Raw genomic sequence first — 26,072 nt, 5'->3', positions numbered from 1 at the left:
AGCAAAATCATGGATTTATGAAGCAGGCATGACAAGATAAAAAAAGGTTTTGTATAACTTAAAATGACAGGATCTCTACAGGATTCCTTGTTTTTCATATGAAGGGTGTTGTTTCAAACGAGGGCATGGAAACCAGTAAGTATTGGCTTCTGTTTTTATTGTACAACTTCCAGAAATTTTTAACTGAAGACTCTATGCACTGTATTTCTTTCCACAGAGAGCTGACTGATATTTGAAGAAGTGTTTTCATTTATCCAAGAAAAATATAATGTATCCATCACAAGCTTCATTCTTATTTTTAAATGTATTTATTTTTATTTGTGGGGAAGCTGTACAAGGTAATTGTGTACATCATTCTAAGGTAAGAATTCTAGCAATAATATTTTAACTAAGAAAGCATGATTAGCTTTCAAGATATAAACTATAAGTTTGAAAAGACTAATCATAATACCAAATGTAATTTATAGATTAATTTAAATGGTTATTTTGAAATGTTGAGATTGCTTAAAGGTTACTGTTTTTAAACTGAAGAAACTATAAACTTAGAGTTGACTGTTAACAATTTTCTCATAAAGTCTTTTTTTTTTTTTAAAGAAATCTAGGGCTTAGCTTAAAAACTAATTCTCAACTTTCCAACTAACTTTGATAATGAAGTATCTCAGAGGAAACTGAAAATGACTTTGCTTTTTAAAAAAGCAATTTTATATCATTTTGAAGTTCAAATATAGTGCTGTGAATGGTTACTTAGGACATTAAAAATTTCACCCACAACAATATCAGAGTGATAGCTGGTATGGTTTATAAAATATTAGGAGTTCTTAGGGGATTTTAGTTCCTCCACATAGCTAAATGTTGGTTTTTGATTTTTCAATGTCATGAAATGTATTTATCATTGTCTCAAACAAAATTCCAAAGTTCCATGGTTAAAACAAGAATTAATTCTAAGAATGCTACAAAAATATTGATTTAATTCTTTAAAATACTTGCTACAAATTAACAAACATACTGAAAAAAGGATAGCTATTATCTAGATTTTTGAAAGCATGTTAGTCATTATAGAGGTAAAAAGAAACAGCAAGAAGTTTAAAATAGATCTATGTAAAAAAAAATGTAAGCATCTTTTGAGGGGCAAAGATTTTTATAACATGGTTAACCCTGTAATTTTCTCTCAATATTCAGCAAAAGCAGGGAAGAACTTGTTATTATTTTCATTTAACAACAGAGTTATTAAATTTATGTGACTTTTACCAAAGAATGTTTTATATTGAGGAAAGCAATAGGGTGCCAACAAATATAGATAGCTTTGGAATGACAACTATAGTTGGCCTTTTAATGTTGATTTTGCAAATCAAAAGTCTAGACTGTTTTCTTTTATCACTAGTAACTTTCAAATCTATAAACACTTAACCTTTCATATTTTTGGATATTTTAGCTTATACAACTTTATTCCAGCTTCCTATGCATTTTTTTTTTTTTAATATTTTCTAACAGTGGTGGCAGAAAGTCCACTTGGCTAGAAATACTGTAGATATCTCAGGGAAACTTCTTAGTCCTTTTTCAAAGAAGTTCAAATTGCAAGATTCTTGGAAGAGAGATGGGTCAGCTCTGTATTACACATATAAATTTATAAAAGTTAAATGTTAAGACCATAGAGTCAGAAATGAAAATAAACCCTAAATAAATTATTTCAGAATTTAAAAAGAAAAGAGGACAGTGAAACTATTAAATTAACATATGTTTATTGTCTGTATCTGAAATTTACCTATAAGGTTTATTTGTGGGACTTTGAACTAACCAGTTTGTTATATTTTTTTCTGCTGATCATCTTCGTCCTGTATTCCAAGCTTTCTTTTTTCTATAAGGCTTCTTATTTATTATATCATACAACATTTAATATTTGTCCTTATTTCTATTTTTTAATGTAAAGGATTCTCCAGTAGTTAATGTTATAGAAGATGTATCTAATGCAAAAGATGGAATTCAAAGTAATGATACTGTTTTTAAGGAAGACTGTGCAGAATCATGTGATGCTAAAACTAAAATTACACGAGAAGAAAAACATTTCATGTGTAGTAAGTATTAAAATAACCACAATTGTAAAGGGATACAACTTGTTACTTATAGGTGGACATCTGGGTCATTTTATATACATCCCCATCACTCTAGGTATGTAAATATGTATGTATTTGACATGTAGTAGGTACTTAATAAAATAAATATTTGGTAAATGAATGGATTCTTCTACCATATAGCTTTGTGGCATCAACTGACCACAGAGGGAGGGACAAACCAGAAGATTCTGATAGGAATATATTAATTTTTCCAGGGATATTTTCTTCCTTTCATTAGATCCCTAGGAAATTTCACATAGATTTAGAGTTTCTTCTTTCTTTTTCTTTTTTTTTTTTGAGAGGAAGAAAATTCTAAAACCCAATACATTAGCATTGAATACTATTATAAGAACTAATGCAAAAGGTATAAAACAAATCATAGTTGATTTATGTAGCAAAGCATAATAAATAAAAAGTTTAACTTAATTTAAAAAGTTAGTCACAGTACAGGTTTTTTTAATTTACTATGTATTCATAAGAAACAGGATAAAGAAGGGAGATTGGAAAGGGTGGAGCTGATGATCTGATCCAGATCTTATAGGACCATCATGGCTACATCAGGAAGTATGAAGTTTCTACTTTAGTATAATAATTCTGTGTATAACATAAGGGTTACAAGCTTCTCAAACCAATGAATGCAGTTTTAGTCCCATCAAGATAGATATCTAAATCCAGAAAAAAGCTAATAGACTTTTTTATAATAAGTTTTTAACAATAATAATTCTAATTTTTAAAATAATAATGAAAATTAAAAAGATAAATCTGGATGAGTCAGAATTAAAAATAATCAGAAATTACTAATGTGATTCTATCATTCAGGTGAAATAAACTTAGAAATAAAATATTTTTAAAAGGATAATATATGCAATCATGTCAGGGTTCTTTTGTTATAGAGGTCAATATCAGTATCATAGGTAATACTAAGGTCTGAGAAATATAGTAAATATTTTTCTTGATTCTGATGATTATATTTACTAAGGATGTCTTTGGTGTAGGAAATATTAAAGATGATAGAACATTATGGAAACATAATCCCAAATATATTAGGACAAAAAACTACTTGCAATTTTTTTTCAATTTATCTTTAAGAAATATTGAATATAGAATATTTTCTATTAAAAAAGTTTTTTTTTTTTTTTTGTTAATAGGTATTGAACTCAGGAGTAGTTAACCATTGAGCCACATCTCCAGCCCTATTTTGTATTTTATTTAGATACAGGGTCTCACTGAGTTGCTTAGAAGTTCCTCAAAGTTGCTGAGGTTGGCTTTGAACTCTTAATTCTCCTGTCTCAGCCTCCCAAGATGCTGGAATTACAGGTGTGCACCACTGTGCCCTGCTAAAAATGTTTTTAAAAAAGAAAATATATGCAAAAGTTCCTTCAGAAACTAACTGACCAAAACCTTTGACTAAGGTCTATCCTATGTGCATATATACTAGTAATTTAATTATATGAAAATACAGTTTTAGGGCTGGGGTTGTGGCTCAGTAGTAGATCGCTTGCCTAGCATGTATGAGACACTGGGCTCAATTCTCAGCACTGCATATAAATAAATAAAAGTAAAGCTCCTCAACAACCAAAAAAAAAAAGTTAAAAAATATAGCATTATAAAAAATTAAAACAAAGATTATCTTTAAACTCAACTTGCTTGGTAAGCCAGTGAATTGTTACTTTTTTACCTTCTTGCATAGTAAGAATTGAAGAATCCTGAACCTTTTGCTTCCTTTCTTTTAGAAAGTATTAGCTAATATTCAGAATGTTGTCTTTTAATTAGAAAAGATTAGATTAATTATTTCAGGTAATCTACATTATTAGGAAGTATAGTTTTATTAAGAAATGTTGAAACAATTGTTTTTTTTGGTTAATAATGAATGAACAATATGAAGTAACAAAAATGTATGGTTCTGAATGCTCAGATAAATTGAGATATTATTGTTTCCATATTTATCCAAAATCATGATAACCTCATTATTTTTCACTGTAGTTTTCTATAATAACATAATATTTAGCATCCATTTTATTATGGTTAAGGAAATCTGCAAAATTCTATTGTTTCCTACACACGAAGTATGAAAAAACTATTAAGAAATATAATGGATGAGCAACAAGCCTCCCTGGACTATTTATCTAATCAGGTATGGATGTTTCAGTATTATGTTGTTATTCTGTGTGCATACACACTGATTCATAGGTAACTGCGGGCATAATTATTTTTCTTCACTTATGTTCAGATATCTATTTAGTTCCTACTATGTGAGAGGCAAAATAGTAAGTCTTATGTAAACAGAAAGCAATAAAAACGCTGGGAGCATACAGTGTAGTGGGGCAGATAAATTCATTGGAAAAACGTTGCCGCTGTTAGAATACACAAAAAAGAAATTTGAGATACAAGAAAACTTCTCAGAGGAGCAAGCCTGTGAGCTGAGTCATGAGAGTTAAGTACATCTTTTAAAAGTCATGAAGGTTCAGTAAGTAGGAGAGTATGTTCCATTGTGGGGGGAGCTTCTTGGAGATAGTTCAGGGATGAAGTGGCTGATGAGGTAGGTTGGAGAGTACATAAGAAAAACAGGCTAAAGGAATAATCAGAAGCTAAATTATGCCACCCCATGAGGCCACTGAATTGCTTGAGCAAGGACATGCGGTGACGCAGTTGATGGTGGTGTGGAGGATGACTTGAAGAGCAAAGGGAAGCAATAGCAACAATTCAGATTCAGGCACAATCTGGTAAAGCAGTCAAATGAAAAACAGGGTCAGGAAAAATCAAGGTTAGGGACACAGACACTACTGAATTTAATGATTGTTATTTAACTATGACTTTACTGTTTTGGCAAAGCAGTAAGAATTCAGTCTAGGAAAAGGGGCCTCATTATGTATTTCAAAGCTGGGTTTATAAGCGGTTTAGAGATAACTTTTCTATAATTTAGCTAAAGGAGTTTTGTTCAAACATAAATTTATTTAAATATTTGTGTGTGTGTGTGTATGTATATGTGTGTTTAGGTTAATGAACTCATGAATCGAGTTCTCCTTTTGACTACAGAAGTTTTTAGAAAACAGCTGGATCCTTTTCCTCACAGACCGGTTCAGTCACATGGTGAGAGCTTTGGTATTTCAGCCTTTTCATATTTGTCTTTTATTACTTAAAAATTTCCTGGACAGCTTGTGCATTTAAAAATTTTGTTTAAAAAATGCAGCTCCTTATTCTCTAACAGACAGGAGGACTAATACCTGCCATTAAGTAAATTACACCATAGACAAAGTGTATTTTCCTAAACTGGAAAACTTCTCTAATCCACGAGTATAAAAATATAACCTGAATTTGTTGAAAAGAGAATAATTTTAGAGTAGCTTTATTCTGGGCTTCTCCCTTTGGTATTTTATTAGTAATTACTTTTTAAACAGAAGAAAAGAAAGTTTTAGAATTCCTCCCACCTGTAAAAAATGTTTTTGACATGTATGAAATGTTTCAAACTGGGATATGAAATTTGAAAAGAAAAAGAAATTTAAGAGAAATAAACAGAAAGCAAGCGCTTTCATACTTAAATACAGCACATTGATTTCTCTGGACTTGGACTTCTAAGAAAAAAACTCTATAAACCTTATAAATATAAATTTATACCAAAGAGTTCCAAGCAAATAAATATCATTAAGGGCTTAGTATGCAATATTTATTTATTACTTAGGAAGGGAAGAAAATAAACAATGCCCGGGCATCTTTTATGTTCTGGGTACAAAGACAGGTGCTTTCATGTTATTTTATTATTTTAAACAAAATGTATTTTCCATAACTGCCTCTTTGTAGGTAGTGTAACACAGTAGTTAAGAGCATGGATACTGGTGTCAGTCTGGCCTCAAATTGTTGATCTGCCATTTTTTGGTATTGGTTTCCTCAACAGTAGACTGATAGTACCTACTTCACATAGTTGTTGTGAGGAGTAAATGGATATATACATGAAAACTCTTAAAATATTGCCCAATGCATAGTAAGTATGATATAAAAGCTTGGTATAATCATCATCATATGAGGAGTATACAGCCCAGAAAATATAAATAATTTGTTCACATTTATTTGTATGGTAGACAAAGCAGATACTCCAGCCTCGATCAGTCCTTCAGTGTGAACGTCTATCATGAAGTCAATATAAGAATGTCTCAACAATTTAGAACATAGGCAACTAATCTGTTTCCTGGAAATGAAGAGCAAAGTGGGCCATCTTTTATAGCTAACTTTTGAAGATATTTTCTATATATTAATACGTGATAGGCCCTGTGCTTGGGGCTTTATATAATTCCTTGCTATGTAAATTGTTAGAATAACACTATTAAGTAGATAGTGTTATTTTTATTCCAATATTAAGCAGAGAAAGCAAGACTTTGAAAGGTTAGTTAATGGTTCTTGGCTAGAAAGGAGTAGAACCAGGACTCAAAGGCAAGCATCTAAGAAACTGATGCTGTAAGAGCATTTACAGAAGATACCATAGATTGTCTTCAAGTAAAATGTAATACTTGTAGTACAGTATAATATCACTTCCACATTCATATGCTTACAGTCCCCTGGGAACTGAATGCTTTGTAGAAGGTGATTATGAGCTATGACAGCACTAACTGCTATCTATAGAATGAGTCCTAACTTCAAGCTTAAGTTCTCCTTGGTGAAGAAAGTGATCTCTCCTTTCCATTTTTTTGGCTATTGTTAATAGTGACCTGCAACACATTAGAGTCTCTGAAATTTGAAATAAAGTAGTCAAGGATGTATCAATAGTAGTCAATACACTTATTCTGAGTTTTATCCTCTCCTTTCATATAAATTTCCTTTGAGCACTATACCCTCTAAGAAAAACCTAGTTTCCTGAAAAGGTATTATGTATTTTATAAAAGAAGGAATACTTATAAGTGTTTATCCCAAATAAAACATTTAAACAGTATAGAGTGCAAATCACTTCCTCGTTTCTAAATCACTTTTTATTTCTAAGATATTAAAACCATTCAGATGATTAATGAAAATTTTAGTAATAATTTTAGATAGCTGTATTAGTTCTCTACAGTGAAATGACTTTCAGAAACATTCAGTTTAAAATATCCTAAATAACTAATTTTATTTTCCTAGGTTTAGATTGCACTGATATTAAAGATACCTTTGGCTCTGTGACCAAAACACCAAGTGGTTTATATATAATCTACCCAGAAGGCTCTAGTTATCCATTTGAGGTAAAGTTTTATCTTATTATTTGTGATAAGATAAACATACAACCAATTTAATTAACATTAAAAATTTCATTGTTTAATATTTTTTCTTGGAAATTATAAATTAATAATTTTTTGGTTTTCTATAATACTAATGCCCTGTCATAAACTATTAAAAGAACTAGACTACCTTTCACTTGTCTATTTGAATTTCCATGATTGCACACTAAAAGTAAATCCATTTGGTGCGAGATCTTATATTATCCTTATAGTAGGCAGAACTGTGCAATATAAATCCATTCCTTAAATTGTCTCTAGAAAATACTGGTGGTTTCTTTTGCCTGGGAGCCTACTAAAAATACTTTTGATTTACCTCCTATTAATTATTATACTTTCTTTTGATGACAAATGATTGTATAAGAAGTTAATAATTTTTTAAAAAAACCTTTTGAACTGATCTATTCACTCTTAATTTGAATAAAATGAATTACTCATGTCTATTCTTAATAGTCATGTTGGGATTTCTGGTAGAAATTTCTACTAGAAATAATGTACATGTGCGTGTTTATACATATATGTGTTTTATCCTGGGTACTTTTTCTTTGTGCATAAGAAAGTTTATGATACTTTTTCCTTATTGATGGTGTTTATTGCTCAGTAAAATACGTTTTTTTTTTCTACTTAGATTCTACCAGTTTCTCTTCTTAGAGTTACTACCATTATTTCTTTTGTAATCTATTGACAAGATGTCAAAAACTGGGAATTAGGTGGGAAATAATTTTAAAATTACTTAAATTACTTTGCCTACAGATTCAAACATGGATCTGAACAGCCATGGCAAGGAAGGCTTCTAATTTTGTCAAGAGTGGGATGCATAATTCCCTCTTATGTGGGGAAGTGTTGGTTCCCTAACTTCCTCCACACTGCTTTCTCTGTCTCTGTGTGGGAAGTTTCTTTTGGAGAGGGTTGCTCTGTTCTCTTCCCCTGACGCTTCGACAAGTCCCCTGCAGGTGCTCTCTTAGGGGCATTTTACATACCATCAACACATGTGTCCCTAAGAGCCTGCTGGGAAGGCACAGATCCTGCCTTTGTGTCTGAAAATGCCAGGCTGAACAGCTTGTGGGAAAGAACAATCAAGGGCAGGCATAAAGGCATTTTTAACACAGTAAAAAAAGAAGGTTAGTGTTTTAATTCAAAGAAAGAGTTAGTTTGAAAATAATATATTCCTATCACATCAGAACAGAATTGTTATTACTAAACTGGAAGATATTTATAGAGTTGAGGCATAATAGGATAATCTTAAAATGCCACAATTATATATTTTAAAAGGTGACTGATAAGGGGACTATAATTTGGTTAATTATAAGTTGGTTTTTATAATAAACAGTATTATTTCTAGGCATGTAAGAAATCTGAATATGTTAATGGCATACAATTGCATTCACAATGTTTAATGAAAGTATCATCTTTTTGTTTAGGCCTACTGATGAAGCATGAGTTTTATATTATCACATAATGAAAATAATGATGTATTATTTTGGTATTTTCTTGGCCTGTTTTAGGTAATGTGTGACATGGATTATAGAGGAGGTGGATGGACCGTGATACAGAAGAGGATTGATGGGACAATTGATTTCCAGAGGTTATGGTGTGATTATCTGGATGGATTTGGTGATCTTTTAGGTCAATTTTTATGTATTTGTATTCTATCTTTTGATATTATTTCGAAAGACTATATCTGTATTCGTAAAAATAGCAAATATATATGATTATAAAAATATGAATCAAATACCCTATCTTCATGGATAAAATGTTCTTCAGTTGAGTGCCGCAGCCCGGCTGGCTGGGCAATATAGCCGGGGGGGGGGGGGGGGGTGACGAAGAACTTGTGTAGATTGATACAGCAGGAGTGGAAGCCGTTTATTGTAGGACAACAGAGGTATTTATACATTTTACACAGCTTATCTTAATTAGCATAAACTAGATACATCAGTCAACCAATAAGAAATCTCCACACTTAATGGCTTGCTGGTGTTACTTCACAAACCACTCCCTCTGGCATTTTGCCAGGCACCATCCAGACTTGTTTACAGACTCTAACATTTCTCTGGCAAAATGCCAGGCGCCATCCTGACTTGTTTACAGACTCTAACAGTTGAGGTCTAGAAATATTTATATTTAGTTATTGTTGAAATGTGAGTTTATTAAAAACTCTAAGCTGGATATTTATTAAGTATCTATTATGTTTCCAGTAGAGTTCTTGTCTTCTGTACTAAGAAAATGTAAATGGGCAAGATTGCCATATATCTTAAAAGTTTTGATATGCTGTGTCCACACAAGCAAATTAAACAAAGAATTAAGGTATGATCAAATTCAGATGATTTGAATTGAATACAATGTTTTATAAAATATTAATAAGCATTACCTTTGCTCAAAATTTAAAAATTATAAAACCCTGTTGAATTGTAAAATCTGTTTACATTATTGCCACATGGCAGCATCAGTTTTGCTAGTAAACAGAAACACCAGTATTTTTGAACCATTTATATTAGTTGGAACTTCCGCAGGCGGTTTTGTTAATTTTTAAGTTACTTTAATGGTTGTTATTATAATGTAAAATGTTTATCCTCCCATAAGAATATCATCTAAAGATTCAGTAAGTGGTAGTTTGGTCCTGCATGCTAATAATTTTAGAAGGCATTTGGCTTATAGATAATTGCCATGCAGTTAAATAATTGCATGCAGTTAAATACTTGTATTTTTTCAGCATTATTTCTAATCTCCCATTGAGTGCTTCCTCCTGAATTAAGTAGTCATAGATTGACATATAGACTTCCTATTATCTTTTTCTTTACTTCTTGCTTATTTCTATAGGGAGGTGATGTGAGTTTTGACTAATAAGGTCTTCATGCAGGTATTTTCATGCAAACTAAGACTGCCTTGTACCTGATTCATTTTTAAAAATAAATTGGGGATTAAGGAAAATGTACAGTTCAGTCTTAAATATGAGGTTGGAGCAAAGGGGAAAGATGACAGAGATGCTTAAGTTGAAGGGTTATAACTGTACGCGACTAAACAGACCCTGTAGGGACCCAATTGATAGTGCTCACTTTCTTACCATATTTATTCTGGATACTTTTCAATTCTAACTGGATGTTAGCTAAAATACCTCTGTAAGCCTTAGAGGAGTACTTAGTATCTTAGTTACAGTTTCAAGAGTTTTATGCTGTCACATTATGCTTTAACTCTTTGAAGTTTGTTTTGACTACATTCTTAAGTTTTTGGAGAATTTCATAATTCAAGTAGAAGGACATATGTTGGGGTGTCCACATGTAGGCTACATCATGGTGGGTAGAGGGAGGTAGAAAATCATTAGCTAGAAATGCATGCAGAAGCACATTGCCTGAATCAGGGAATTTGATGAGTCATCTGGATCTACAATTGTCTTGGAAATATTGACCCTATACCTGGGATACTTCAGTGTTGCTAGATTGTACTTCCAGTCATAAGTAATTGACACTGTATTATAACAACTATTTGTTTAGAAAGTACATTCTGAGAAAGAAAATATAACTTCAAATGATCATTGTCATGAAATATTTCTTTAGGAGCAGCCAATTTGGAAGTTAAACCTCTGACTTTTATTGGTATACATCATTTTGTAACCTGCCATAATATTTCAACAAGGTTTCTGTTGACATATCATGGAAAAACTGTACTTTGTATTTAGTTTTTAAGTGAAATTTTGATTTTAATATGGAGAGATAAAATGAACCAGTTTTATTTTCCCCAGTTTGGTGAAACATCAGTAGGAAAACTTTTTCTTTTTATTTATTTTTTTTGTAAATTAGATAAACACTAATTATTTGAGCTAGGCCATATAGTATCTGTAATTATTTGTGTGAGTCATCTCAGAGTTAATGACACACTAAATAACACCCAACATTCAATAAGGAAGGATTGTTCTAATTTGTGTTAAAATATAATAAAACAAAGTGATTTTTTTTTTTACAGGAGAATTTTGGCTAGGACTAAAAAAGATTTTTTATATAGTAAATCAGAAAAATACCAGTTTTATGCTGTATGTGGCTTTGGAATCTGAAGATGACATGTTTGCTTATGCATCATATGATACTTTTTGGCTAGAGGATGAAACAAGATTTTTTAAAATACACTTAGGACGGTATTCAGGAAATGCAGGTAAGTTTCTTATTCCTAAAATTTTCCAGAAGATGGAAATATCACCGACTTAGTATATAGGTAAAGATAAAAACAATGCATGTCTCTTGGTACATGCTACATTACTCATAATAGATTAGAAATGAGAAAGCTGGCCAAGTTTGGAGTTTTGAAACTCTGTTATGAACATTGTATCACCTCATGATTTTAAAATACTTAATAAAATTCTTTAAAACATTTACCATATGTAATCCCAGTTGACTTTTTGGATAGAGATCCTGTGAGGGTAGTCTAGGAAGGCATTATTCCTGTTTTTGTATTCACAGAGGCTGACATTTAGAAGTCAGAGAATGTTAAAGCTGGTCTGTATTCTTTTCACTTTACCAGAAAAGAAACCTAAAACATTAAGTAATTTGCCTAAGAGTTCCAGCTCATCACACCTGAGCCAGGGCAATAATCCAAGCTGATAGAAACAAGAACTTATTGTTCTTTTTACCCTATCTGGATGCATCTACTCATTTCCAAATAAATTAAATTTTCTAGAACTTCAAAATACTTGATGATAAATCCATGTTTTGGTATTGAAATTTTAAAGACATTTTAGTCAAGAAATACTAAAGTAAATGCCCCACCCACTTGTTCATTATGTATATTCAGTGTTAGAAATAAAAAAATGAAAATTATATGATTCCAGCTCTTTAACTGATCACAATATAGAGGAGAAGATAACAATGAAAACACAGATTACTAATAGAGCTCTGGGGGCTAAAGGGAGGGTGAGAATGATTTCAGTTGGTTGCACCAGAAAATTTTCATGGAAGAGTATTTTTCAACAAGGGGTTCATGTTAAAAGCTGGGAAGTTTTTTGAAAGTACATTACTCTTTCACAGTCTGATTCAGTGACTTTTGGGCAGATGGATATGTTGGCATACTTACAGTTGAAAACCATGGACCTGGTCTTAGAGCAATGGATAGGTTTTTGGCAAGTGAATGTTGGCAAATGGAACAGCTCAAGTCAAGGCATAAAGGGAGGAAAGTTACATGGCCCAGAGAGTTGTCTGGTATGGATGGAATCTATGAAATCTGAGGGGGTTTAGTCTTGGGATATTGGGTGAAAGTCTGAAATTCAAATCTGGATATATAAGGAAAATTTTAAAGAGTTACAACATACAGTTTTCAAAGCTTCATCTCTAAAAGTGTAAAGAACTATCTAAATATGGAATATGCTATGCTGGGAAGTTTATGTGGGGGTTCTCTACAAGATAATTATAATCTAGTTAGAGGATAAAATTTAAAGTGGCAATTTTTTTTTCATTACAGTACCCTGCCATCCTTTATTCTACATTTTCCCAACAAGGTTGTTAAATAATTTTTAGCTATTGATAACATAATATAATCACAACTGTGAAAGAAAAAGGTGTCAGTAGAATGTGAAAATAGAAACATGAGTAAAACTAGGGGCTTAATTGTAATTAGGTATGTGGTAGAAATGGGCCACTAATTTGACTTTGAGCTCAGAGCAAAAATAGAATATAAACTTGACCATTTGAGAAACACAAACGTTCCATAAGAAATCCAAATATTCCTGATGATGAAACTTGAGATAAATTTCTCTGGGTTCTTAGAGATAACAGTATCATGTTCTCTAATTACACTTTCTCAGGATATGGGGTGAATACATTTAATGAACTATTTCTCAAGAAATAGACATGCATATATATATTTTTAAATATGTTGCTAAATATAATCCATTGCGGTGCCCATATGACATGTGATTCTTCTGATGGTTTCACTTTGCTCAGGGAGAGTATTCATGAAGTGATCACAAAATTTAGGCAATGCTCCATAGATGGTATTTCTCTCTTATGAACTTTTGAAAGGTATTGCATGGTGTTCATGTTGAAAATTATATTCTCTCTGGAAAAAAAATACCTGCAATGTGTGTATTTTGTTTTCCATCAAGTGAGGAGCCAGAGACTTTAATAATCATCAGACTCTGGAATTTAGGATAGGCCATACCATTAATGAAGTTCTTAAAGCACCTTGAAAGATTATCTTGAAAGATGCCAACCATTCAGAAATATAATGAAACAAATGTAGGCCTTGGTTTCTCTACACATGTACATAGCTTTTTTTTATAGTGTTTCAAAGCTTTTTAATCAAAATTTATGTTTAGGGAAATGTAGGTATTATAGATTTACTAAGAATATGTTAATTTCATGAAACTTTAGGAAGCAAACTATAATTCCTGCTTCTGCGACTTAAATTGGGTTGTCTTGGTCAAGATTCTTAATCTTTGAAGGGATATTGTGGATATCAGGCTATGCAAACAACCATCTATGAAGATAAATATAACCTCAGGAGTATAGCTAAATTTTTCTTGAGGGTATTAGGAATTCTATATAAACTTGATGATCCCTAAATAGCATCCAACAACTTTTGTAATTATAAATCTAAGTAAAAATTTCCCCTTAATCTATTCATAACTATTTAAAGCAAGGCAAGTTGTAGGTATAAAAACCTACAGTGTGTAAGCTATTTTCTTCTCTTTATTTACCAATTGCCATATTAGTATGATGGCCTATACACCATCATTTCTGGCCTAAATTATTTGATTTTGTCTACACAGCCAAACTTCCATTTTGATTTCTGACTTTCATATCTAATATCCGTTTAAAGACGCATGTCATGTTGAGGAATTTATTACCAGATTTGTGAGAGATTTTAAGCATGCTAAACAGTAGAAATATAAATTAAACTCTATTTCTAGATGCCATGCTTTTGCATAGTAGGTTGGTTAATAATAGAAATTGTCTCTAAATTCAGTCACTTAAAAAAATCTGTTTTACTCAGGTGATGCATTCCGGGGCCTCAGAAAAGAAGATAATCAAAATGCAATGCCTTTCAGCACATCAGATGTTGATAATGATGGGTGCCGTCCTGCATGCCTAGTCAATGGTCAGTCTGTGAAGAGCTGCAGCCACCTCAAAAATAACACTGGCTGGTGGTTCAACCAGTGTGGTCTAGCAAATTTAAATGGCATTCATCACTTCCCTGGAAAATTACTTGCATCTGGAATTCAGTGGGGTACATGGACCAAAAACAACTTACCTGTCAAGATTAAATCGGTTTCAATGAAAATTAGAAGAACTTACAATCCATATTTTAAGTAATTGTATGTTAAATTGTAGTGCAAGTTCCACAGCTATTTTTTGGTATTAAATATTTCACATAGTTCCTTTTTTTAAAACTTAGGGTTTCAAACATATTAGCTAAAATTTAATTAAAGATGGCATTTTTGTTATGAATTTAGTTAGAAAACTTAAAATTTCATAGCACTTTATAAAAGAATTATGGAATATTGTATGTTTTTACTACTAATTATATTAATGATATATTACAAATCTGTTTTAAGTGAAACAATTTGAAATTTATAGTGCTTTCAAAGGATTTTTGCCTCCTCTTTAAAGTTTATAAACCATAGTACATTGTTAGGAAAATTGAGGACAGTATTTTACTTATTTCTACATTCATTTTATAAATTAATAACATACTCAACTGAAAATTGCCACTGAAGATAGTTACAAATAATACTTTTTATGCAGATCACTATATAAACTTCACATGTTTAAAAATGTTATTTGTTGGTGAAGTTACAATATATTTTACAAGTTTGCTGCCAAAAATAAACCCCTTGTTTTTCAATTTTATCTCGGTTAATATTTTTGTTCTTGCTTGTAATAAATTTATTGTACATTTATATCCTGATCAGTCACGTTCTGAAACACATCTATGTCTTAGCTCTTTAAACCCATAGAATGGTAAGAACTTTAAGTGAAGGACAGTGGAGAAAGAGTGATGAATCAATGGTCTAGTTGTGCTTGGAAGCAAGTTGACCCTTTCTATTCTTCCTGAGTTAGAAGAAGTTGGATGGTAAGGATTTTATGGGAGAAGACATCAGGGATCATCCTGGGCCAAGTGCTAGTTATTAATAAGAAAGACAAGAGAAGCAATCAAGAAGTAGCTTTGAACAAATAAGTGCTATGTCCAGAGTTAAGATTATGCAATGCATGAAGGAGGAGACAAGTGGTTGAAAATGAGGTAGGAAGAGGGTTGAATTAAAAGTAGTTAGGAGGTCTGGTATCGCTATACCGCCTGATTCACACTTCCTGCTTAGCATTGTTTTTGCTATTCTGGGTCTTTTATTTTTCCATATGAATTTCACGATTGCTTTCTCTATTTCTACAAGAAATGCCGTTGGGATTTTGATTGGCATTGCATTAAACCTATAGAGAACTTTTGGTAATATCGCCATTTTGATGATGTTAGTTCTGCCTATCCATGAACAGGGTATATTTTTCCATCTTCTAAGATCTTCTTCTATTTCTCTCTTTAGGGTTCTGTAGTTTTCATTGTATAAGTCTTTCACCTCTTTTGTTAGGTTGATTCCCAAGTATTTTATTTTTTTTGAAGATATTTTGAATGGAGTGGTTGTCCTCATTTCCATTTCAGAGGATTTGTCGCTGATATACAGGAATGCCTTTGATTTATGCGTGTTGATTTTATATCCTAGTTTTTTCTCAGCAAAAGAAACAATAAGAGAGGTAAATAGGGAGCCTACACCCTGGGAACAAATCTTTACTCCTCACACTTCAGATAGAGCCCTAATATCCAGAGTATACAAAGAACTCAAAAAATTAGACAATAAGAGAACAAACAACCCAATCAACAAATGGGCCAAGGACCTGAACAGACACTTCTCAGAGGAGGACATACAGTCAATCAACAAGTACATGAAAAAATGCTCAACATCTCTAGCTGTCAGAGAAATGCAAATCAAAACCACCCTAAGATACCATCTCACTCCAGTAAGATTGGCAGCCATTAGGAAGTCAAACAACAACAAGTGCTGGCGAGGATGTGGGGAAAAGGGTACACTTGTACATTGCTGGTGGGACTGCAGATTGGTGCAGCCAATTTGGAAAGCAGTATGGAGATTTCTTGGAAAGCTGGGAATGGAGCCACCATTTGACTCAGCTATTCCCCTTCTTGGTCTATTCCCTAAAGACCTAAAAAGAGCATGCTACAGGGACACTGCTACATCGATGTTCATAGCAGCACAGTTCACAATAGCTAGACTGTGGAACCAACCTAGATGCCCTTCAATAGACGAATGGATAAAAAAAATGTAGCATTTATACACAATGGAGTATTACTCTGCATTAAAAAATGACAAAATCATAGAATTTACAGGGAAATGGATGGCATTAGAGCAGATTATGCTAAGTGAAGCTAGCCAATCCCTAAAAAACAAATGCCAAATGTCTTCTTTGATATAAGGAGAGTAACTAAGAACAGTGTAGGGACGAAGAACAGGAGAAGAAGATTAACATTTAACAGGGATGAGAGGTGGGAGGGAAAGGGAGAGAGAAGGAAAATTGCATGGTAATGGAAGGAGACCCTCAGGGTTATACAGTGGAGGAGGTAGAGAGAGAGGAGGGGAGGGGAGGGGAGAGGTGGGGAGGGGGGAGGGTGGAGGATGGGAAAGGCAGTGGAGCACAACAGACACTAGTATGGCAATTTGTAAATCAATGGATGTGTAACTGATGTGATTCTGCAATCTGTGTATGGGGTGAAGGTGGGAGTTCATAACCCACTTGAATCAAAGTGTGGAATATGATATGTCAAGAAATTTGTAATGTTTTGAACAACCCACAATAAAAAATTAAAAAAAAAAAGTAGTTAGGAGGGGATTGATGTCAGGGTGAGCTAGCTGAACTCAGAACAGGATTAAGCTTGTTCAGAATGAAAAATATGATTTGGGTTCAGAGATGATCAAAAATGACAATGAGGTCAGTGTTCCAGATTGCTTTCATTTTGAAATCCTCTCAAGGCAGTGAGTGACTAAATCATGAACAGGATATACATGAGATAAAGTTGCAGATGGGTGCACATGGTTTCACATGGCCTCCTCCCTATGTGTATCTTGCAGAGGCACAGTTGAGGTTCTGTGTCTTAGTGATGGAGTAAAGTGCATTCCAGGCTGGAGGAGCACAGAGCTGTGGGCTCACTGCCTTTTATACCTATAGTGATGATATAAGCACTAAAAGGCAAATTAACCTACAAATTAAAGTATTTGCTATTTAGCAAGTCAAACTTGCTGTCTAGAGTCTGGGCCAGAATCCAACTTTCCGTATGGCACTGTAAAGTCTAGGAGCTTTTACATTTTAAATCCCACTGTAAAGACTAAGGAGGTGGTGAAAACATTGAAGGATTACTGCCCCCCGCCCCTTACCTCAGGTTTAGCTTTCTATGTTTCTTCTTTCAAAGTTTTCAGTTACTTACACTAAATACAGTATAGTATAACAAGATATTTTGAGAGGGAGACCACATTTACCTACTTTTTAGTACAGTATGTTGTTAAAATTGTTCTACTTTATTGTTAGTTACTGTTGTTACTCTCTTATTGGGCCTAATTTATAAATTATACTTTATCAAAGGTATGTATGTATAGAAAACCCCATAGTATATATAGGGTTCTGTACTATCTATGGTCTCAATCTTCTCCTGGGGTCTTGGAATGTATTCCCAGAGATAAAGGGGGCTTCTGGACTTCTGAAGGTACTTGGGAGAAGATGTGTGTGTATCAGCTGCTAGATTTTTTTTCTTGGAGACCTCAGAATTCTGCCCCTCACACCAAGCTATAAAATCAAAAACAGTTAAGGAGCTGGGATTGTGGCTCAGTGGCAGAGTGTTTGCCTCGCCTGTGTGAGGCACTGGGTTTGATACTCAGCACCACATAAAAATAAAAAATAAAGATATAGTGTCCATTGACAACTAAAAAAAGAAAAAAACAAAAAAAATCAAAACAGTTATAATGAGGAAGAAAAAGAATAGTAGAATATGGATTCTATAACTTAGTAAAATATGTAAAACCTTACAGTATTTGGAGAAAATAGAGTATTATGTCAGTGGGAGAAGAGATAAATAAATGGTAATCAGGAAAATGGCTAATAATTTGAAGATTACAAAGGAACATTTTATTATATAAAAATTCTAGATTCATTAAATATGTTAAAAAACAAAATTACTTAATATTAGGCAAACATATGAGTACATCTTTCATTTGATTACTTGAATATTTGAAGATTCCATATACCCCAAACACAACAAGCAAAATTAGAGACATAAGAAAAACCAGAAAAGGTATTTTAACAAATGACAAATTCTATTCCTTATATATGATGCATCTTAAAATATAAGTAAAGAATATTCTTAGAAGATAGGCAAATGGGAACAGCAATTGATAATTGCTGATAAAGGGTCAATTAACATAAAATTATCTCATGAATCCTCATGAAAATTAAGACCTCAGATTGTCAGCATTTACCTGAGGTAACACTACTCAGTGTTTGTACAGAAGCTGAGAAATGGGATTATTCATACTTTTAATATAAATTGATATAAACTTGTTAAAAATAGTCAGGAGGAAACAGCTTATCTCACTTTTATATAACACATTAATATACACAAAATTATGAATATTCAACCATAGCTAACATTTAGAGTTTACTAGGTGTCTGACACTGTGATAAACATTGTGGATCTCAGTCCTTAGAAAAATCCTGAGAGTTAGATGTTATTTTCCTTTTCTTGATGAAGATAGTCAAATCAAACATAGAACCACAACAACAACACTTATGTGTAAGTGAAATGAAATTTGAACACAGGTATTCTCAATCCTGATGTCACATAGCTGGTGTGGTGGGAAATGTGAAGGCTCACAAATGTGTGGCCTTGCTTAGTCTCTTCCAAACACTCTGGGCTATCATACTGTGCTATGAATGCTCTGTAAGGGCAAATAAATTCTTATGTCAGTTCTGAAATAGTTCTTCAGTGATGTTATAAAGGAAGAGTTTGGAAAGCCATATGTTAATAACAGGAGATATGAAGGCAGGTAGGTGAAAAGAAAATTTTACTGTTTATTAAAATAAGCCTAAACCAGGCTTACGAACAGCTTGGGTAGTTGCTCATTATCCAGGGAATGAGGTAAGAGATTCACAGGATCTGTGCTTTCAATTCAAATAAACAAGCATAACAAAAAAAGGTTTGAGAAACAAAAATGAGAAAAATTGGTATGTAGAAGCATGTAAAAGGCTATTTTCATTTCATTATTACTAGTATTATACACTTAACATACTTGTGCTTTTTGTTTTTTATAAAAGCTGAGTTTAAGAAGTCAAATACTTCTTATGTGGCACTCAAGAATTTAATGCATTAAACAGATGGGAATAAGACTTAAGGTATTTCATTTTCCACAAATGCTAAAACACTTCAAATTTTTAGCAAGGCTAGTCTTCTGAAACTGAAACAAATGGCACAAGGAAAATTTTGATTACTTCTAAGTTATACAAATTTCTTAGATGCACATTTGAATACATTAATCTTTAACTTCACATTTGGATGTAAATTTTATTACAAAAAAGAATTTTAAAAACTGCACAGACATCTTAAAGTAGAACTCTTAAAACCTGTTCAAGGCTATTTAGAAGAAGTAAAAAGACTTACTACCATAAAAGATATTAATGCAGCAGATAATCTGACAGTTAAGTACTTTACCAGTATTTTACCATCTGGACAACAGTGCTTAAATTGAACTTCTAATTCTAAATAGGTATGCATATAAACAGATACAGATTTCTTTACCATGCAGCTGATATCTGTGTAAACTACTATCTTGTGTCAGCTTAAATATGCCCACTTTAGTCAGACCCCTGCTGGCTATCTGTGCTCCCTGGTTGTTTAGTAAATGTTTGCATTTGCCTAGGTAGGTAGAGGAGGTGTCCCCTTGGGGACTAGGACTAAGACCAGAGCCTTTTCCTGGGAGAGAGTCTTTTCCTTCAAGGCCTTTTCTCTTAGCTTTTACCCTCTGCCCAAGGAGACAGGTGATCCTGAAGGAAAGTCAACTGGATTTCCCTTCCACCCCAAAACTATCAAATAAAAATAAAAGTTAAGAGAAAGTGTTTTCTTCTCTGTGTTTTCAGCCTTTCCTCTTTAAAATATCCAAAGGTATTTAGGAGAAAAAGTGAATCTATGCATCAGAAGGAGTTCCGCAGGCTCTGAAAATTATCTGGAAGGAATTCCTGCCCTAGGGATCTTTCAGGCTCTTGGCAGCCCCTATCATCTGAGCAAGTGGAAAGAACTTATGGCTGGGGTTGGAGTATTGCTTGAACCTGTGGCTCTTAGTGCCATATGATTAGAGTTGGTAAGTGTAGGAGGTGGCCATGAGAAGTCTCTGCTCTTGGGAAGGTGAGGATGTCAGAGAAATGAGGCACCAGGATATTTTGTGTTGAAACTTTCCAAAGTGAAAGAAGGTCTTAGGAAAGAGGAAAAGTAAGTTAGGTGGTTAAGTCTTGCAAGAATGAAGGTAGATGATAAACTGGTTAAACAACTAAGTGGAGAGTGGTATGTAGGTCTGGGAGTAAATTGTAAGGATTGGTTCTTTCTCAATGTAATTAAATTGCCTTTTTATTTGTTAGAATACTGTGGCTCTCTGCAGGAAAAAATATAATGGCATGATCTCAGAATTTATTTACAGTGATTATCTTTTTTTAATCCTAAGTAAACTACTTATATTCAAGTTCATTGCTTTAAGGTAAACCCAAGCTAAGAGAGAGAATAAATAAGACAATTTCACCACATTGTGACTTTCACAAGTTAGATTTTAAGGATTGTTAACTTGTGAGGTTAACTAGGTCATCTATTGGATTGAGTTAGACTATGCTTTCACTGCAGTCTCAGAAATGAGCTCCAATACATGGCAGTAAAAGTTCTGAGACTGAGAGAAAACTAAATTTCTAAGACATTTTAGGCAGAAGGTAAGAAAAGTTGACATCTCTTCCAGTTTCCCTTTATACTTTTTCTTACTGAGAGCTTGGACTAGGAAGGCTCCTAGACTTTCCCATGTGAATAAGGACATGCCAGGCCTGCCCACACTAGACCCATCCTTGCTCCAGATAGGCCTAAGTCCAGATGTAAGAATGGTTAAAATCGGAGGTCGGCAAAGTGGGGTCCACAGGCCAACATCCTCTGTAAGTTTTGGTCAGTAAAGTTTCATTGGAACTCAGCCATGCTCACTCATTTATGTATTGTCTATATCTTCTTTCATGCCACCCTGCAGAGTTTAGGAATTCACACCAAGGCTGTATGATCTGTAAAAGGGAAAATGCTTATTATCTTACCTTTTAAATAAAATATTCACCAAATTATGGATTAGATTTAAGAGGAGGAATTGGAAGAGGATCCATCAGAGGTTAAACTCACAAGGAAGAGAACAAATCAGAATGGCACTTGCTGTGGCAGCTTAGGTGTCTTGTCCTAGGCAACATGGATTACCAGGACTGGTACCTTCAATGCTCAGCTTCTGGTCATAAGTTACCAATTTCTTTGAAAGAGGTATCCAATATGCTAAAAGGGCACCAAAATAAAACCTTAGATGATCTGCTGCTCCAGCCCTTCATCCCTTGAAGAGAAGGTGAAGGAATTCTTTATGAGGCTTGTGAACTTAGTAGCAGGGCATCTGGGGAAAGGTTCTTTTCTGCACTCAGGGAGTCACTGTTCTTTCATAGTTTCCTCATGACACACACCCTCAGAGGTACTGTTTGAAATTCCATTAGATGCCCCTATATTTAACAATTTCATCCTTTTCTATGTATTAGGACTTGCATGCCCATTTGTCTGGAGAACAATTCCAAGCTTATGGGGAGAGAGGGGTCTAACCAATGGACACTAAGGCATAGTAAAGGGACGTCTGAAACTCAGGCCAGAACCTGATTCCACAGCAAAGTTCCTCTATCCCAATGTCTCTCTTTATCAGAAGAAATAAGGGGCCCCTCCATTCCCTGAGGAATACCCTTCATATGTATCTTTAGCTCTCGTGACAAAAAACTGACATTCAAAGACTGTTTTCAGGGATCATAAAGCAGTTATACTAGTTTCTAAGACTTGTGTGTGATCTTGGGAAAGATTTGTCCTCTAATAAGATCCAATCAGATCTTATTAACTCCTTAGAGGTTGCTTAGAGTCCATATGTGATTTAGTTTACCTCAGTTTACACAGTTCTCCTTCTATCTACTTCAGCTCTTTATTGCCCACCTAGATGCCTCATCAACTTCAACCCCCCTGCCCTCGGATTAATTTATGCTCAGAGGTTCAAATTATTTTGCAGCTTTATGAGGCTACCACAGGACTCTCCTTTGTAAACCTTGCTTATTTTCTAAGCAAGTAGGAAGGACTCCCTGCTGGTTGAATTCATGGGTATAAGAGCTGAATAGCTCCTTGTAGAGAAGTCCAGAATTTGTCCAGGGATGTGGGTGAGAGAGGGAGGTGAGTGATTAATATAAACCCATAAGTAGTCTTTGTTAGAGAGAAGTTCAGAAAACTGAGAGCCTTGTTGAAAATCTCTGGGGTGGTGTTCAAGTGGTCAAAGTTTGGAATAGAGAGTATGGCAAAATGAATGAGAGTGGATAACCAGACTGGTTAAATAGCCACCAGAAGAGTCAGGTCTGGTAATTAGGTTCAGGGAATGGTGCATTTCCCTGGGTACTTTCTTGATAGTATGAGCTAAAAACAAACAAACAAACAAACAAACACTCCTGAGGAAATCATCAAACCATCTAAGTCCTTCTCCAAAGCCATGAGGATATGGACCCATATGTCTCTTGTATTTTATCAGTGGTGGGATTTGAAGAAATTTGAACATCTGTCCCACAGAACAAGGATTATATGCCAAGAAGACTCTGGTGGTCTACAGGAGCTGCTTGAGGGTTGTGTGGGTAGAAATTTTGGAGGAATTTTGTCCTTCTGAATTGGCTGTTCAGGCTCTAGGGTGGTTCTGGTAAATTTCCACCTCAAATCTTTCTCTGCTCGTATATTCTCAGAGGGTGTTTGTGATGAATTTGCTGCAGTGCCTAAGCAGGTTAGGAGAGTCTCTGATTAGATGATGTGGGGTAGTATGCTGGAGTAGATTTTTAGATTCTGTGATCAGTTTCCTGAGCCTTGCTTCAAGGACTTTGTGTGAAAGTTCTTGAGCATCATGAATTTCTCTTCCACAAATATAACTCTTGCCCTTGTCTGTGGAAAGGGACTGATTTTGATGGTTTCAACTGCATAATCAAATAGTTCAGGTTTGGGAAGAGGCAAACGTTCTCTTTAGTATCTCTCTCTCTCTCTCTCTCTTTTTTTTTTTTTTTTAGAGAGAGGGAGAGAGAGAGGGAGAGGGAGAGAATTTTTTAATATTTTATTTTTAGTTTTTGGATGTGGTGCTGAGGATTGAACCCAGGCCGCACGCATGCCAGGCGAGCGCGCTACCGCTTGAGCCACATCCCCAGTCCCTTTAGTATCTCTTTTCAAGAATGATTTTTGGGTATGTTGGCACTGTCCCAGGGATGGAGAAACACTTGGCTTATATTTACTCAAAGTTTTTTTTTTTTTTTTTTACTTTGTTTTGTTTATTTTTTTTTTTTTGTGGTGCTGAGGATTGAACCCAGTGCCTCACACATGTGAGGCAAGCAATCTACCACTGAGCCACAACCCCAGCCGTATGCAAAGGGTTTTGAGGGCCTCACTGGAATAAGATTTTTGAGGCCGCTGCCCTTTATCTTTTACAAGATGGCTTGCAGTATGGAATGCATTACTCATGGAAACAGTACATTAGGTTGGAATAATTGAAAGACCCACAAGGACTCACAGAGCTTTTTCAGTAAAGTCAAGAGAGAATATAGCAGGAGCATTAGAGGTTCCAGGAAATTCCAGGTGCAGGTTGCCACTGTCTTTCTGATTTGAATTGTCAAGAATTGTGTGATGACAAATCTTTGTCTTGGGAAAGGTACTTTTTCTAGTATGATCTTTTATGTCTCTCTTGGTCATGTTAGCAAAGCCAGGCTGTTCAACTCGTTATACCAGATATAAGCCATCAATAAACAAACTGGTCCCAACTGCTAGCAAGAGAATTCAAACTTTAAACAGCTTATCATAAATCACTAGTTTACTGTACTTATCTTGGCTAAGAGTCAGTGCCAGAAATCCCAGGCATTCCTGGAGATAAGCAGAGTTATCCTGGCCCAGATGGAAGATAACTATCCTATACAATCTACCCTCTGACACTTGGCCCTGTTTTTTAAATTATATATTCCTCATTCTTTTTTCTTACAATGTTCTTTTTTTCTTTTTTCTTAGGAAAAGCAAAGCAGAAAAAGAAAGAACATTTTCCAAGGTAATAATTATCTCCAAATAAGTATAGGTATTGTTTCAAAGAAATATTTCAGTTTACCAAATCTCCAACACAATGTGCTCATAAACACGTACAAGCTTAACAATCATTTTACCTCTTGCCACAACTGAAAACTTTTTATGAGAAGGGAACTGCTGTTTTAAAAAATTGAGATATTGTCTACATGTCACAAAGTTTACCCTATTAAACTATACTGTTGAGCGAGTTTTTTTTTTTTTTTTTTACTATTTTCATAAGATTGTACCACTGCCAATATTTAATTGCAGGAAAATTTTATTACCCTAAAGAGGAGCCTCATATCCATTATCAGTCACTCTCCATTGGTCCTTCCTACCAACCTCTGCAACCATAAGTACACTTCCTTTCTCTATGAAATTGCCTGTTATGAATATTTTATATAAATAGATTGATATAATATGGCTTTTTTGTGACTGGCTTTTTTCACTTGACATAATTTTTATGATTTTATTTTATTTTTTATTGTTTCTTTTCAATAAAAGAATTTATTCTGACAGAATTATAAAAGTATGGAATATAATTTGTTGTAATTTAGTCCCCAATACTTCCCCTTTTTCCCCCATTATCACCCTCCCCTTGTTCTCTTCCTCTACTGATCTTTCTGCTCTTTACTTATAGTTTTTTCTTTTAATTAGTGTCTTGTGTATGTACATTATGGTAAGATTCACTGTGGCATATTCACACATGTACATGGGAATGTAATTTCATGTTCACAGAACTGTCTTTCCTTATCTCATCCCTCCTTTCTTCCCTTCATTCCCTTTTGTCTAATCCACTGATCTTTCCTTTATTTTTTTATCCCCCCCCCTATTTTTAGATTAACTTCTACGTATCAGAGAGAACATTTGAACTTTGAGTATTTTGGGGACTAGCTTATGTTACTTAGCATGATGGTATCCAGTTCCATCCATTTTCTGACAACTGCCATAAAACCATTATTTATGGCTGAGTAATACTCCATTGTGTATTATACCACATTTTGTTTATCAAACCATCTGTTGAAGGGCATCTAGATTTGCTCCATAGCTTAGCTATTGTGCCACTCTAAACATTAATGTGGCTGTGTCACTATAGTATACTGATTTTAAATCACTTATATAATTACTGAGGAGTGGGATAGCTGGGTCAAATGGTGGTTTCATTCCTAGTTTTTTGAGCAGTTTCCATACTGCTTTCCAGAGTGGTTGTACCAATTTGCAGTCCCATAAATAATGTATAAGTGTACCCTTTTGTTCATATCCTACTGACATTTATTATTACTTGTATTCTTTTTTTAAAAAAATTTTATTTTTT

At 33.9% G+C, this 26,072-nt stretch overlaps 1 protein-coding gene across 2 annotated transcripts; it reads left to right on the top strand.

Annotated features, from left to right (window-relative positions):
* The first annotated feature begins 230 nt into the window (after window positions 1-230).
* Angptl5 (angiopoietin like 5) lies at window positions 231-14,759 on the top strand. Of its 2 annotated transcripts, none has more exons than XM_071617164.1 (8): window positions 231-361; window positions 1,928-2,072; window positions 4,142-4,245; window positions 5,108-5,201; window positions 7,221-7,315; window positions 8,854-8,974; window positions 11,306-11,491; window positions 14,324-14,759. In XM_071617164.1, exons 1-8 carry the CDS (start codon window positions 269-271, stop codon window positions 14,641-14,643), a joined length of 1,158 nt encoding a protein of 385 aa, XP_071473265.1. In that variant the 5' UTR covers window positions 231-268; the 3' UTR covers window positions 14,644-14,759. The 2 variants fall into 2 exon arrangements, with proteins under 2 accessions (XP_071473265.1, XP_027786609.2); XM_027930808.2 differs by having other exon boundaries at window positions 7,215-7,315.
* Window positions 14,760-26,072: the final 11,313 nt, after the last annotated feature.

This window comes from Marmota flaviventris, chromosome 9 (assembly GCF_047511675.1).
Source record: "Marmota flaviventris isolate mMarFla1 chromosome 9, mMarFla1.hap1, whole genome shotgun sequence".
NCBI classification, from domain to species: domain Eukaryota; kingdom Metazoa; phylum Chordata; class Mammalia; order Rodentia; family Sciuridae; genus Marmota; species Marmota flaviventris.
The sequence above is the reverse complement of the archived record's forward strand: the minus strand, read 5'-3'. Positions and strand labels throughout refer to the sequence as shown.

Excerpts from the sequence above, each read along its gene's own strand:
- Angptl5 (XM_027930808.2), top strand. The coding sequence starts at position 269 with ATGTATCCATCACAAGCTTCATTCTTATTTTTAAATGTATTTATTTTT. Across the intron at positions 7,316-8,853 it reads GCTCTAGTTATCCATTTGAG|GTAATGTGTGACATGGATTA; the intron begins GTAAAGTTTTAT and ends GGCCTGTTTTAG. Across the intron at positions 11,492-14,323 it reads ACGGTATTCAGGAAATGCAG|GTGATGCATTCCGGGGCCTC; the intron begins GTAAGTTTCTTA and ends TGTTTTACTCAG.